General features: G+C 44.6%; 1 protein-coding gene across 17 annotated transcripts in view; it reads right to left on the bottom strand.

The window, feature by feature from the left end:
• The window catches only part of CLASRP (CLK4 associating serine/arginine rich protein), a 900,118-nt gene that overhangs the window by 375,196 nt on the left and 509,407 nt on the right, over positions 1 to 15,515 (bottom strand). For all 17 annotated transcript variants that reach the window (XM_085625696.1, XM_085625697.1, XM_085625686.1 and 14 more), the window contains 2 exons: positions 12,606 to 12,854; positions 7,960 to 8,145 (listed from right to left, as the gene is read on the bottom strand). In XM_085625696.1, coding sequence (XP_085481822.1) covers positions 7,960 to 8,145; positions 12,606 to 12,854 — 435 coding nt within the window. The remainder of the gene's footprint in view (positions 1 to 7,959; positions 8,146 to 12,605; positions 12,855 to 15,515) is intronic.

The raw sequence follows: 15,515 nt of genomic DNA, 5'->3' as shown, positions 1-15,515 counted from the left end.
TTACCTTGTCATGTCAGCTTCTTTACGGCGTGGCGGTAGATGGAGGGATTCCTCGAAAGCGGAGTTTGTGCTTGCTGCCATCCTTGTTCGGTGCCTGGGCAAGAAGGAGTCCAGTGAATGGATGGATAAGGATGCAAAACTGACTGGCGTCAAGTTCTTCCTGCAGCCGTGGAAGAATAGCTTTGACAGAGCCAGCGGAGGAGGCAGGTCTTGACGTGGAATGCTTCAGTGCCGGCGAATACATCATCGTCGCTGGACAAGACTCTGATGCCGAAGGCTTTAGCTACGAAGGGGGGGCTTCGAAGAAGCTGTTGGCGTGAACAGAGCAGTCAGCGGCTTTAAGATCATCTTCAGTGCAGAGTCAGCTGGACGTGATGTCCGACATGTGTGCTCAGTATTGACCATGGCAGCGAGGCAGTGTGCGGGCTGGAAGTCTGTTGGCGGGCTTAGAGGCTGGGCGCCTGACCCCCTCGGTAGAGGGTGCTCAAAGTGCGATTGGTTCAGCGGAGGTGGGTCAGTACTCACAGCCTGCTAGGCAGGAGGCAAGACCAGGTCAGAACCCGAGCTGGATTCTGGGGAGGCGCCCACTTCATCAGCAGCCGGCAGCTCGGGCTGGGGCTTGTCCTCGAGGTCCAGAGCACCAAAGATGTCCATTGTATCGTTGCAACTCCTCTGCAAGATTTCGAAACGTCAAGCTCGACCGTAGCAAAAGGTTTTCTTTGTACAGAAGGAGCAGTAGGCTTCCTTGTCATGCTCTATGGAGAGGCAGAGGTTGCAGACCTGGTGTAGATCAGTCCAGGGTTATTGATGGCATGACACGAAGGCCAATAGAGGTCTGCCTCTGTTCCATCAGAGGCGATACAGGTTTGCTGTGGACAAATGACAGGAAAGACCCTGAAGGGCAAGGCCCGTACCGTGGCGTCCAAATCATCCCCATCTCTGACCCAGATGAGAAGATGCATGCCAAGTCATTGAGGGAAGGAGTAAGACGCTGAACACAATACCAACTGAAGGAAGAGAAACCGCCAAGGCCCAAGGAGTTCCCGTAATGGCGTCAATTCAGAGCTTAGTAACACACGTCTGAGCCTGACGGCGGAAAAAAAACAATCAAACAATGGAGCCGATGCCAATGCGCATTACCAGCAATAGGTGGAGTCACTGTACATTGTGACTTGAGAAGATATCTTAGAGTAAAAACAACTTGCACACCTCCGGGCTCAATACCAGATGGCAGGTGTAAATACAGCATGTTTATCTACTACATCCACACATGCCAAAAACATTATGCTTAAGTGTTCCTCTTGCCAAGACCTCCTAAAAAGTAATAACACCGTCAACTGGAGACACTCTAGATGAACAGCCAGAACTTGATGTGGGAATGTAAGATGAACTAGAATCCCACCCATCTGAGGGCCTTTCAGGTAAGGGAGAAGGAGACTGTGCTTCCCAGTTGGATGATCTTTAGAAGCCTGAGGCGAATGTGGAGGTGGCCGAGGCAAATGTGAAGGTGGTTGAGACCCATGTGGAGGAGGGTAGAACGAAACCACCAGTCTATGCTCCCTCAGTGATGGGCCTTTCCTTATGGTCAGAGCCACTCCAGACCGACATTAAAACCTTCGAACAGGAGTGGTGTGATTAGATGTACCTCTGCTCCTTTCTGAACCGTTTCTCATTGGCTTTCTCTTGGTAGGAGTCCTTTGGAGTCAAAGGCAAGCCTAACAGTGGATTCAAATGTGTTCCTGGAGGCCTTGACCACTTTTTTGTCTTTTACCAGCATGTACTCCAATTTCCCTAACAGCCTAATGCCCTCTCCATCCTTCAAGGGTCCTTTTCGACATTTTGTAGCAATCCTCACATTTTGTCTTGGAGTGAAAGGATACCAAACAGACTTGATAAGTCAGACGCTGTTTTCTTTCTGCTACAAGGTGGCTGCCTTGAACAAAAAGGATAGAATCCTGAAAGGAAAAATAGATGGATTCACAAGGAGGCAGCACAAGATGGGTCAGGGCAGTGTTTAGCTCCCATGGAACTGTTTTTCGGAGTTTTAAACCATATTTGACTATTCACATGATATATACGGAGGCCTTGCCCTTCTAAGAGAACTATACCAGTTTGTCATTTGAGCGGGTTTACTCGTTACCCGCAACCTACAAACATCACTAGTCTACACTATATGTAGTTCTTTCAGATCCATGGGATTTCCACAAGATACTTCTAAGGAAACTTCTTAAGCAGTCAGATGCATTTTCATGCCATATCGCCATTGGAGTCTACTGTTTCTATTCCCATACTGCCTTAAAAAAGTCTGAGTACAGACGAAACACGTGTCGGCTAGATTGTGAGCTGGGAATCTTAAAAAAAAAAGAATGAATAAAGACAAAGATCTGAAAATTGTTTAATTTGTTTTTGGACTGTCAGTTGGATATGACAACACTCATTGTGCTATACTTTTTATCATGAATTGTACCAACTAGTGCATCTTGTTTGGGGCTCTAATTCATCCTATACTAGAGTTGGACAGAAAAGTACATGTAAGGGTGTGCTGTTAAAGCAGTTAGTAGTTTCATGTTAATGCATGTTATTGTTTAATGTGCTGACAAAATCTCTTGGTAGTAGGTGTTACAAACAATCCTAACACCCCGTCCTAAATAATTTTTTTTAATTAAAAAAAAATGTTTGGGAACATAATGTTACACGCTTTAGACTATCAGTTATATATATAAGGTTATCATTGTGTTTTTTCCCTTTAGGGAACACTACTAGATACCTTCCTTTTTTTCTAGGTTTCACTATAACATCACATCGCAAATAAATATGAAATTATAAACCCTTAAAATATAATATGAATTACCACCACTGAAAGCATGATTACACACCATGCACAACACCCAACTGTTATCTAAGTGCGACATCTTTGATAATGACGGGTAGGTAACTCAAACTGGCAGGTTTACTCCATAAACAAAGGGATTGCTCGCTTGCTCTCAAAGCCTTCATCGTCCCAATGCAAAGTAAAATGGGTATATGAACTGCTTCTTCACCCTAAATATGTGGAACATCTGATCATCTTCATCTCACTCCTTTGCAGGAACTGCAATTCCATAACAGTGGTCTACTCACTTCAATACAGAGCAGCCCCCCTCAGTAGTCCCTCATTTACTACAACTGAGAAATTAATTTTGATCATGCTACAGCATTAAAGAACAACAAACAAGCATTATCCTTTAAGAACGATATCAACTAGGCATGGCTGATTGCTCAATTTATAGCTACTCAAGTCTATAGAGCTAGCCCCTGCTGCTTCAGCGTCAAACTTCTTTGCAAAGGAATGTGACTTAATACATGGAATGGGTGTTTTTAAGATAAATGTTAATGCAAATAGTGATTGATACATTAAATCATATGACTGAACATAAATCTGATCGGGCAGCTCTGACTAAGCCTGCGAGAAAAGGCAAAGAGGGACTTAGGATTTTCACGATTACAGTAGCCTTTAAAAAGCAAAACAAATTGGCAAAACACACAAGAGATATTTGGATATCAAACAGAATTCAATAAATATCTCGACTGATCTCTGAAATAATGGGTATAGCCAGATATCAACCATTAATTTGTTGGGTTGCAAGAATTGAGATAAAATTCACAGTTGAGGCCCTATGAGGCTGAAACACACCCAGAAGTGATGTGATCCAGCAATTCGGAATAGACTGTTCCTTTAGGTGCAAGGCAGGAATGAATTCCACATGATTAGTGATCTAGGAGCACCAAAAAACTAATGATATATGGAAAACATAACGTGGTGATTGTTGAAAGGGTTGATATGTGGGACCTTAGCAGGGTTTCAGTTTTCAGAGGAAGTGTGTCTGAATTGCACAGTAGTTCTAGTGAAAGCTGCTGGTCAGAGCTTTCAAACCAGTACAGCCGTACAAACCTTCTCCTAGACTCAGCGTGGCATAGGAAGGTTGTCATGGGCCCCAGTTCAAGCAGGGGATTCTCTGGTCAAGGTTGTGTCACAAGGGGCAAATAACATTGTCATAGGAGGCCATCAGGGTAGCTCAGTGTGCTGTGTGCCTGCTTGCAAGTCGGAGCTAAGTGGCTGCGACTGACACAGTCGGGTCCAGCCTGCTCTTTCCCAGCACTGTATGGCACTGCACAGTCAATGAATGTATTTATTGTATTGGCGCGCTTAAGGCAAGCCCGTCTGCGCCCGTCCGCCGACCGGAGCCGGCCAGCATGCCAGTTGTAGGAGTGGTCGATCTGTTTGCTGGTCGCGGGACGAGTTGCTGGATCTCCAAGGTCCTTTCTGCGCTAGATCTCATCAGTTCGACCTAGCGGCTGCCCCATTGCCATTTAGCTGCGGGACCTGCCAAAAGAGTCTGTGTTTAGATCAGACTACCAACACAAGACAATCTGGTCCCCGGGGCCTTTTAAAGGAGCGTAAGGTTAATATAAAGGCAGCCCTTATTAATTGCAGATCTTTGGTTAGGCATGCAACAGAGGTGTGGTCACTTCTAAACGATGGGATTTGGGACTTGCTGTTTTTGACAGAAACCTGGCTCCACCTGGATACGGTTACATCAATTGCTCTGGCTATACCCTCTGGCTTTAACTTTTTCTACGCCAATCGGGAGGGCGGAAAGAGAGGGGGTGGGGTGGCCATTATCCTCAAGGATTCGTGGGAGATGGCATCCTCGGACTCGCTGGCTGAGCAGGGCATTGAGGGTTTTAATTTCTGCATACAATTCAATCCGACTTTTGCCCTTGCTGGCATCCTTATTTACAGACCCCCTGACTGTGCTTCAACGGCTCTCCAGAATCTATGCAGTTTAATTGCCCAAAAATCAGTAAAGTACACCAATTTTATAGTTCTAGGAGATTTTAATGTACATGCTGACGATGCTAACAGCGCACAAGCAGGTCAACTTATATCTGCTTTAGCTGGCATTGATCTCATTCAACAGGTTTTCTCGCCCACGCACATTGCAGGCCACACCTTAGATTTAGTATTTACCACTCTTACTGATTTAAATATGGAGAGTCCAATTCCGTTAACGTGGTCAGATCATCATCTGATCCCTTTTGGCTTTACCCTGCCAAATGGTGGGCAAGCGGAGGGCTCCCGCTGGACGCTAAAGAGAAATTGGAAAAACCTGACTGAAGCTGGCCTAAGCACTGTTCTACGGGCTACTCATCCCCACCTATCCTCTGACCCAAATGTAGACGCAGTCTCCATCCATCAATGGACTGCCTCTGCAGTAGACGCGGTAGCGCCGGTTAGAGTAGTCAAATCCACGAGATTGTCCCCGACTGCCGCCTGGTTCTCTTGCGCCCTTAAAGCCACAAAAAGTAAGTGCAAAAGATTGGAACGCCAGTGGAGAGTGAGTTATAGCGACTCAACCAAGGCTTCCTACAAAAAAGCATTAAAAGACTATCATAAGGACATAAAAGCAGCTATGAGAGATTACTTTATCAACCGCATCCAGAATGCAGACCACTCCGGTCGCGAGGTTTTTAAAGTAGTTCAATCCTTTTTTAACCCTAAGGCACTGGAGACCAATGTCAGACCCACCCCAGCCCTGTGTGGCAAAATAGCCAATCACTTTGAAAACAAAATTTTAAAGGTCTATGACTCCTTTGTAACATCGGAGCCAACTATCGCGCCAGACAAATCTACAATCGCGTCAGATTCTCCCATGCTTATCAATTTCACGCCTATACTATTAACGGATGCTCTAGCCATAATTTAGAAATGTCGCTCAGGCGCTCCTGATGATCCCTGCCCACCTAAATTATGGAAAATAATATCCGCCCCTATGGCGGATACATTACTCCAGCTATGGAACTCATCGCTGGACACGGGAATCTTCCCGGACTCTTGGAAACATGCAACCCTCCTACCACTACGAAAGAAACCGAATGGTGACCCGGACGATCTTAGTAATCTCAGACCGATTTCCTTACTCTCCACCCCAGGCAAGATGCTGGAGAAACTGGTGCAACCTCAACTGACCTCCTTCATCGAGCTCAGAGGGTCACTGCATGATACACAATCAGGCTTCAGGGCCGGTTTCAGTACAGAAACCGCTATCTGAGGGGCCGCACTCAGAGGGTCGCCCTTAAGCCATATGAGTCCGATCCGAAACAGCTGTGGTGTGGTGTCCCGCAGGGTTCGGCCTTGAGCCCCCTACTCTTCAATTTATACCTCGCGCCGCTCTTCTCTTTGATCGCCAACTGGGGTGTTAAAGCGATTTCCTACGCGGACGACACCCAGTTGTTTTTCTCTTTCAAGGAGCAGACGGAGGAGGCTTTTAAGAATTTCAAAGGCTGCTTACGGGATATTGCGGCTTGGATGAACTCAAACAAATTAAAGCTGAACGCGGGTAAGACCGAAGTATTGTTCTTCGGTCAGGGCGGTGTCCCTGACGCAGAATTGTGGTGGCCGGTAGAAATGGGTCCACCTCCCTCCCCCGCCAAATGCATCCGGAACCTAGGGGTGAGATGGGAGACAGATCTCTCCTTCTTAGCTCAAATACAGCAAGTCTCAGCTACTTGCTTCAGTAAATTAAAAAATTTACGGAAAATACTGCTGTATTTACCAGAAGACTGCCGGAAAACTGTAGTCCATGCAACAGTTACCTCAAGGCTTGACTATGCTAATGGACTGTACCTTGGTCTGCCAAAATATGCGATTCATCGACTCCAGATGGTTCAGAACGCGGCTGCGAGACTGGTCTGTCGTTTGCCTTCTCGAGACCATGTCTCTCCGCATCTTCTGAAACTCCACTGGCTTCCAGTAGAGAAGAGAATCGTTTTTAAGGCCATGACCATGGTTTACAGGGCTTTAAGCGGTAAATGCCCGAGCTATCTGAAAGAAAGATTGCGCCCCTATAAACAGACCCGTGCGTTGCGCTCAAACTCCCAAAACCTGCTACAATCCCTCCACTTTAGGAAATCTCGCCTGGGTGGGAGAACCTTCACGGTTAGTGCAGCCACACTATGGAACTCCTTGCCAGGCTACCTTCGTCAGGCTAGCACAGAACCTGGCTTCCGGAAGGCCCTGAAGACCTGGTTGTTCAAATCAGATTAACACTCTTGAGGTGGCTCTCTTCCTTCTTCGTTTGCTGCAGTGCCTGAGGTTTAGCGCCGGGACACACCTGTCGGGTGTAGCTGTCGCGCTCTATAAGCTGCTGTATTATTATTATTATTATTATAGTTAAAACCATTACAAGTGTATCAGTGTGTTCAAAGGTTAATATGGGCAAATGATAACATCAGCATACGCAAAGGTTGTCCTCTATGGCTCATAAAAATTGGCGATTTCTTTAATGATAAATAATTCAATTCTATTGCTTTATTAACCTTCCTGTTTCCTAAAATTTGCTTGAAAATGCACCATTTTCACACTCTTTTTTCAAAATTAGGTTGTACGGGCACGCTCGCTCGCCGCAGTGCAATAGGACAATTTTACGGCTCACCACTTTCAAATGTCACCAGCCACCACTGGAAAACATGCATGGTGTATTAAGAAGATCTGAAGAATCGACTCATTTTTAAATAACTTTTTATTCATAGGGGACATAGGTTCTCAAAGTAAAATACAAAAGACTATAAGAGCCTTAAAAGTGTGGTCTGGCAGAGTGCTACATTTCATCAAAATGTTAATCTTGTTGAAGGCATATCAAGTCATGCATGCTTTGTTACAAAACGGCAGCAATAATTTACAATCGGGCAATGATTCTTTAACTGTGTTTTTGCTATGGATCAATTGATACTGTTAACATTTTTAAATTCAGATACCCTAATACTTGATTTAATAAACCACTTCAAAAACTTTATCCATATTCCTCTCCATGTTTTTACTTAGCTGTCCGATTTCTTTTGATAAGGTCACATCAACTTTTCTCCTACTTTTGTCCTACTGAAAATCAAAACAAAATTCAGTAACAATGCATTACTCACTTTTTCAGTTTCTCCCCCACACCTGGTGATGACATCATAGGCCTTCCCAGTTTTTCTCTCAAAGGAGATTCAGATCTGCTACGACTTCTTGAGATGCTTGGACTCTGGCTGCTCCGACTGCTACTCCGATACCTATCTGATGGTTTGTCACTGCGCCTGTGCCATTCTGTCGACCGTGAATGACTCCTAGGGAGAAAGTGATTACATTACAATAGGCTTAACCCTTCTGAAAAGGTACTGTGTACTCAAGAGGGGAGCAAATCGTAATGCAGAATGATACAAATTAATACAATTGTGGCATTTAAATGGCTATTCACTTTTTTTGCAATATATAGTTGCTCTATTAAATTTCCATTTAAAGTAGTCATGCATCTAGCTGAAGCACCTAGTAACCTACTACCACTCAGATCTCCAATGAGAAAAAAGCACACTGACAAACTATCTTAACAGTCTCACGGAAAGGGGAATAGCAAAAACAAGGTGGTGTCAGAATGCGCACCATGCATATGATTTACAGTGACTAGAAGAGGTCAGGCTGTGTTTTGATTATTCATATTTAGAAATGAAAACCTATGCCCAAATATACATAGAAATGGCAAAGTGAAAAACGAGCATTAGAAAAGCCAATAGGTCTTGCCTTTGAAAGTGAATAGCAAACTTCTTGCTAATTTAACTGCCCAAGTAGTTAAGCATTATCAAAAATAAGCAAAACACCGTGCTGTGATGGTGAAATGCATCGGTAAAAAAAGCCAAAATAAGTACTGCGTTAAGAAGTAAGCGTGAGAAAGTGCCCTTTTCCTGCATGGTTGCCCCCACTTTTGCTGAACTGCTGTTGTACTTTGAGTGTGCCATGGGCTCCAACTAAACAGGTACCCAGGGCCTATGTTCTTTCCTTAAAACTGCATTGAAGGCCAAACCCAATTGGCACTCTCTGGTAAATAGTACCACAGGTGCTAAGGGCACTGTGACCAGGGAAGGCCTCAAAGGGCTGCAGCACTTATTGTGCCACCCTTAGAGGCCCTGTACCTTCACACTCGCACACTGCCTTTGCAAGCTGCGTGTTCTGGTGCAGAACACAGTGAAGACTCGACATGGCACACATCCCTGTGTGCCATGCCTACAACATACTGCCCTGGCATAGATCACCCAACCCTCTAACTGGGTGCACTATACCAGTGGTGAGGGTACAGGTGCATGTGCCCTGTACCCCTACAGTGTCTAAGCCAATTCTTAGACACAGAGTGCAGTACTGCTATTAAGAGTATATGGTGCTGGGAGTTTGTCATTACGAACTCCACAGTACAATAATGGCTTTACTGAACATTGAGAAGTTTGGTATAAAACTTCTCAGCACATTAAACCCACACAGATGTCAGTGTGGGATTTAATGAAAAATGCACACTGAGGGCATCTTAGAGATACCCCCTGAAAAATGACCTAACACTAGTGTGCAGGCTGAGTGGCTGCCAGGCGCATTTAAGTCCTGCTCCACACAGGTAGGGTACTACGACCACACCGGCTCCTGTTGCGCGGTGGGTGGCGGCTGCCCGGAGGTCAAGTCCTGGTGCCCATTTGAGGTTCTATTATACTCTCCTTGTTGCTGCAGTCCCCTGGCTTCCAGACATCGACTATTCTGGGACTTCTGGCGCTGGGCATCGGGTGCTGCTTGCCCCCTTAATTGCTGTCTTGAGCTGCTCCCAGGGGGTTCCCGATCTGACCTCACCTCAGTGACTTGGCTCGCTGGCCTCACTGCTCCTGGCTATCCTCGGACAAGTGGCAACCAAAGACCCACAGGAACGAATGGCTAATGTGACCCTAAGCTAGCCCCCAACACTGGTTTGCTCCATCCTACGGCCGCTATCCTGCTGGTTGTTAACCATCCTAGGCCCCCAGCACACCCGTAATAATAAATGGAGCTTCTCTGGGCGCTGCAATCGCCCCCCTATAATCTGTCCCACCTGAGTACGGAGCCACCCCTCTGGAAGCCTCTTTAGACATGATGCAGTGACCCAAAACAGCACAAATTACCATTTGAAAAGTCCAAAACCAATGAAGCTCCCAAGTCTGTGCCTGATAAGAGAAGGTGGGTGCAGCTGGGGTCCCAACACCGGACAACTGTCTGGCACCAATGCTATTATGGTGGAGCTGCATGCTGGATTCTGCGCCATAGATGCAAAGTTCGACACCCTCGCAGGCCACCAGGATCACACTGGGGGAACGTTTGGATAGACAAAACACTTGCTTAAATGGCGCGCAACAGCACATTTCAGGCGTAGACAAGTTTCTGACCACCTGAGAGAGCAATTGCTCTGATGTCGGGAACAACGCTTGCTCTAGGTGAAGGGATTTACACCTACTCCACACAGTAACTACATTTCAGCGCGGGAAGCCTCAAAGGCCCTGCCGCCATTGTTATGCGACCCAGGCAGCTCCAGATAGCGGAGATGCCATCACCCCTGTCCTGACCCTACATTTTGGTGGCAAGATAGGTGGGAAAATTAGTAAGATTAGGAGGTTTGCCTTCCCTAACCACCCCTAGGGTGGACTAGCTGATGTGGACACCACTTTTTCAAATTCCTCCATCTTGTTTTGGATGGAATTAGCCTTCTAGAGTCAGGGTTATGCCCACTTCCCAAAGGAAGTGATCATAGAGAGGACGCAGATATCCTGAAGGTAGGTAGCCCATTGGCTACTACTTGGCACTCCCCTTTAACACCCCTAAATTGAGTTTCATATGGCACCCCTGAACTCTTACGCAGATTCAACGGATCAAGAGAAGGACGACAAAGAGTCACAGTCTGGCAAGAACTGCAGAAGAGCAGAGAACATTTGGTGCAAAAACCTGCCTGCTAGCAACTCTCTCAACAATCATGACAGAGTGATTCGTCCTGCTAGCTGGGGAACTACCAAAGCCATGGGTGGCCTGTCAGCACTTCGAAAGTAAAAACAAAAAACAGAGGTAAGACGAGCAAGAAAGGATCAGGAGGTGAGGAAGCAAATCAACTCTGCTGAGGGAGCAATTAAGGAGCGTGGAAAAGAGGTTCAATTTCTTAAAAAAACAATAAAAAAGATTCAGGGATGTGAGAAAACGTTCTTTATAATAGCAAGGTGTGTGTGTCTTTTTAGCAGATGCATTATTGTCTTTAAAGAAACAAGGCTACACAGTGTTCTTTATCGCAGGTTTCTATGTGCATGCCTGGTGTTCACTACTGAATTGGTTCAGTAGGAATTAAGTGAACCTGTTGGATTTCAGACTTACACTCAGGCAGGGAGGATTCAGCCTTTCCCTAAAATGAAAATCATCCAAAAGAAAAAACCAAAACAAAAACATACTATTTGTGATCCTTACTGTTACAACAAAATAAAACCTGCGATGAGATTTTGGAAGAAGCTCGCCTAAAAGAGGTTTTGGCTATTTTTAGCTATTTCATATATCCTTTTCTTTTATTCCATATTCAGCACTGGTTGTTTTGAGAAATATCTGAAGAATGTTAAACTGCTGTAGAAGCTGTGTGGGCAGATGTCATTCCTGTGCTGTATGGGATATGGAAGTAGAACTGTTACTTCTTTTGTAGGCGCTGTGTGAACAGGAAAACCATTCCTGCTACAGGGGATGTGTAGACAAATGTACCACATCTGCTGTAGGGGATGTATGGACTGGTGTACCACTTCTATTGTGTAAGTTGTGTGGACCGATGTACCATCTCTCCTGTTGAGAATGCTTGAGAAGATGTACCACTTTTGTTGTAGGTGCTGTGTGGACAGATGTACCACCTTTGCCATAGGAGATGTGTGGGTGGGTGTACCACCTCTACTGTAGGTACACCACACCTCTGCTGTAGGGGAGAAGTGGATTCAAGAATGGGTTGAGCCACACATACAAATCTCTGCCATAGGCAAGTTGATGTCCTATATGTTGGCTTCTGTTTTTTTCTGATCCTTCTCCTTTAGCATAGAGTGTTGCTGTATTGGGCATTAGTTAACTACTTTAGTTAAACATTTATGACCATCAATGAAGATCTTCGGACCTACAAGAAATGATTAATTACTTGTATTCTTGGTTCTGAATCAATGACATCTTCACTGAAGTAACAAATGACGTTGTCACAGTCATGAGGTTGGATAAGGGCCAGCAGGGTTAATTACAATTCAATCCTATTCCTCCGTTAAAAAAAAAGAACAGACTCGGACAGGCAACTGTCAATACATGGGATAGTAGTCTATAGGTCTCTTAGAGGCTCAGGGTTCTTTTTTACACCTACTAACGCAAAGCCTATTAGACCTTTTTCCTTCACTGTCGAAAAGCTAGACAGTATTTTAAGTTATGGTGCTGCAACACAGTTTTGTTAGATGGTTTATTTTTTTCATAAAAATAATTCAAGGAAAAAACACAGTCGCTGACAAGACTCTGGAAGGTGCACTCTAACATTGGCTACGCCAATTTTCGTACCCATTTTATAAATGAGTGCATGATTTAAATTTTCCGGGTCCCCTTATGTAGAGGTGACTCCAATGAAGATTACTATGATGCAGACCTAGGAATAAGAATAAGTAAACATATCTCACGGACTTCAATAACTAAATAAATTACACTGCAATCAGTTACTCACAACTAGCTTATAAGAATATTACAGCCTTGTAAATACCTGGATCTGTGGCGAGAGTCATAGTGTCTGCTGCGGTCTGTGGAATCCGATCGGGAATGGCGGCGTCCATCCCTTGACCCCCCACCTGAATAACGCCGACTACTGCTCTGTGAGCGGGAGTACCGCCTAGTCCTTGATCCAGAGCGAGAGTGCCTGTTAGATCTATGGTGCCCGCTTGTCCTGTGTGATCGGGAACTAGATCGAGAACTTGAAGAGGATGAGGAGGAAGAGGGAGAAGTAGACTGCTTCCTAAAACAGAGAGGAAAGAACAGACAGCACATTAAAAGAATGACATGAAAGTGGGATTAATGGGGCTAAAGTGTAAAAGGAGGTTCTTTAGCATTACTCGGATTACCTTCCAAAAGTGTCACAGACATACATGAAGCAGAGCAGGGGCCGAATATTCAGGTTCCTGATAATGAAAGTCTATATTTGTTCCACAATAAATAGGTTTAGAATCACAAACCATGTATCTCCCAAAGCAGATAAACGAGAATGGGCCTAAATTAAGATATGCTGCATCTAAGATGATAGCTGAACCCCAGAGTAAGTGAATAGAGAAGTTAATAAAATAAATGAGGAGGGGCAATCAAACGCTCAATTCAATACAGTTTACATGTTCTCATCGCCCCCACTTCCACTATTTACTCCTTACTTAACTCATCTTAAATAGCAAACTATTCGAAGGGCATATTATTTTAATTATTCAAGCATGTGCTTTCACCGCAAATTTAATTGGAGCTTGGATATGGAAAAGACCATAGTTAAATTTCAGACATGCTGCACTGCAGTGTTAAGATTTGCAAATAGTTTAGGCACACAACCAATAACAGTCATTTTAAAAATGTACACGCAGAAAGCGGCTACTGCCACTTTATGGAGCAGAGATCTGGGGATAGCAAAGCTAAGGAACTCCAGGTAACAGATAATAACTACCTATGCACTGATCCGCTTGATTATGGAATTGGGTATAAACCAATTTCCGACCAAGCTTTCCTCTAATCAACCTTGTACTAGATTCAACCAAAATTGGCCCCACCTTTCCATAGTTTACCTGAAATCAACTCTGGAAAAGATGACAGCGAAAGGGACAAAAGTAATTATCTGTGGAAGGCATGGAAGCAGACTTAATGAACTGAATCTCAGCCATCCATGGAATGACCAAGGCCAAATTAATGCTGACAGTATTATATTCTCAAAGGGGACATTACTGGCTAAAGAACTATCACAGTCACCCAAACAACAGGATCTTTGACTGTTAAATATTGTTTGCAGTATATATACAAAAACATCTAAGAGCGGCTGACCATAAGTTAGGCACATCAATCTCTGTTCAATTTATATAAAGAGTTCTGTGCTATGCACCTCCGGAGCTTGCCGCAACGAAGCTCCACTGGCATCCAGAGCGAAAGATATTTCCGTTGCAGAGAGTACACCAGAGAAGAAGTCAAAGACACTTAAATAAGTCCATAAAGTTTCTTTTTTTTCACAATAATCAAGATTTGGACATCAGCCAACGCGTTTCGTTCCATAAGAACTTCATCAGGGCTACTATTAATAATGAAAAGTAGTATTCCAAAAACACCTCCAAGTGTAAACAAGCACAATTGCGAATAATAGGAAACTCCACGATCCTGGGTCAAATCAGTCTCATCCAGCCGTGATACTCTGGAATCATTCCTTCCTCATTACGCGGGTCCATATTTCCCAGATCTTACATCTGATGACTGATTTGACCCAGGATTGTGGGGTTTCCTTCTGTCATTATTTGCAATTATGCTTGTTTACACTTGGAGGTGTTTTTGGAATGGAATATGCTACTTACCAGTATGCATCTTTTCTTGGCATGTAGAGCTGCAGAGCCACACACTTAGGATAGTAGATCGCCATCTGGTGTTGGGCTCGGATGCTTGCAGGTTGTTGTTGTCTCCGGAAGAAGTCTTTGGTCACGAGATAGGTGACTCCTCCCTTGGACTACAGTGCGCATGGGCATCCACTCCATCCTCAGATTGTTTTTCTCCATGAAATGATGGAGTTTGTAAAAAGAGAGAGAGATGTCCATCTGTAATGTCTAAGTATGACTATGCTGGAACAGATACAGGTCCCGGGGAGGTGGGTGGGCGTGTGTGGCTCTGCAGCTCTACATGCCAAGAACAGATGCATACTGGTAAGTAGCATATTCCGTTCGAGGCACATGAGCTGCTGATCACACACATAGGATAGACTATATAGCAGTGTCTCCCCTAGCGGTGGTCACCTGTATCAGTTGCAGCAGTTTGGAATAAAGTTTTAAGGACAGCCTGACCTACAGAAGCTTGTTGTTTTGCCTGCACGTCAACACAGTAATGTTTAGTGAAGGTGTGTGTTGTAGACCATGTGGCTGCCTTACAAATATCTTCTAAGGGAATGTTTCCTAAGAATGCCATGGAAGCCCCTATTTTGCGTGTGGAATGCGCTCTAGGGGGAACTGTTAGTGTGCGTTTAGCCTTGTGGTAGCATATTTGGATACATTTAACTATCCACCTGGCTATCCCAGATTTGGAAATGGGGTTGCCTTTATGTGGTGGAGAGAAAGCAACAAACAATTGTTTGGTTTTGCGGAAAGATTTGGTTTTGTCAATGTAGTAAAGTAGGGCTCTTTTAACGTCTAAGGTATGAAGAGCTCTTTCAGCTACCGAGTCCGGATTTGGGAAGAACACTGGTAGCTCTACTGATTGGTTTAGATGGAACGGAGATATGACTTTTGGCAGCTTTGTTGCGGTGTAATTGTAGGAATGGTTCTTGTATGGTTAAAGCCTGGATCTCACTTACACGTCTAAGGGATGTGACAGCAATAAGAAAAGCCACTTTCCATGTGAGGAACTGTAGTTCGCATTTATGGAGAAGTTCAAAAGAGGGTCCCATGAGCCT

Source organism: Triturus cristatus, chromosome 9 (assembly GCF_964204655.1).
Source record: "Triturus cristatus chromosome 9, aTriCri1.1, whole genome shotgun sequence".
NCBI lineage: Eukaryota > Metazoa > Chordata > Amphibia > Caudata > Salamandridae > Triturus > Triturus cristatus.
Note: the sequence above shows the minus strand (reverse complement) of the source record. Positions and strands in the feature narration are given on the sequence as shown.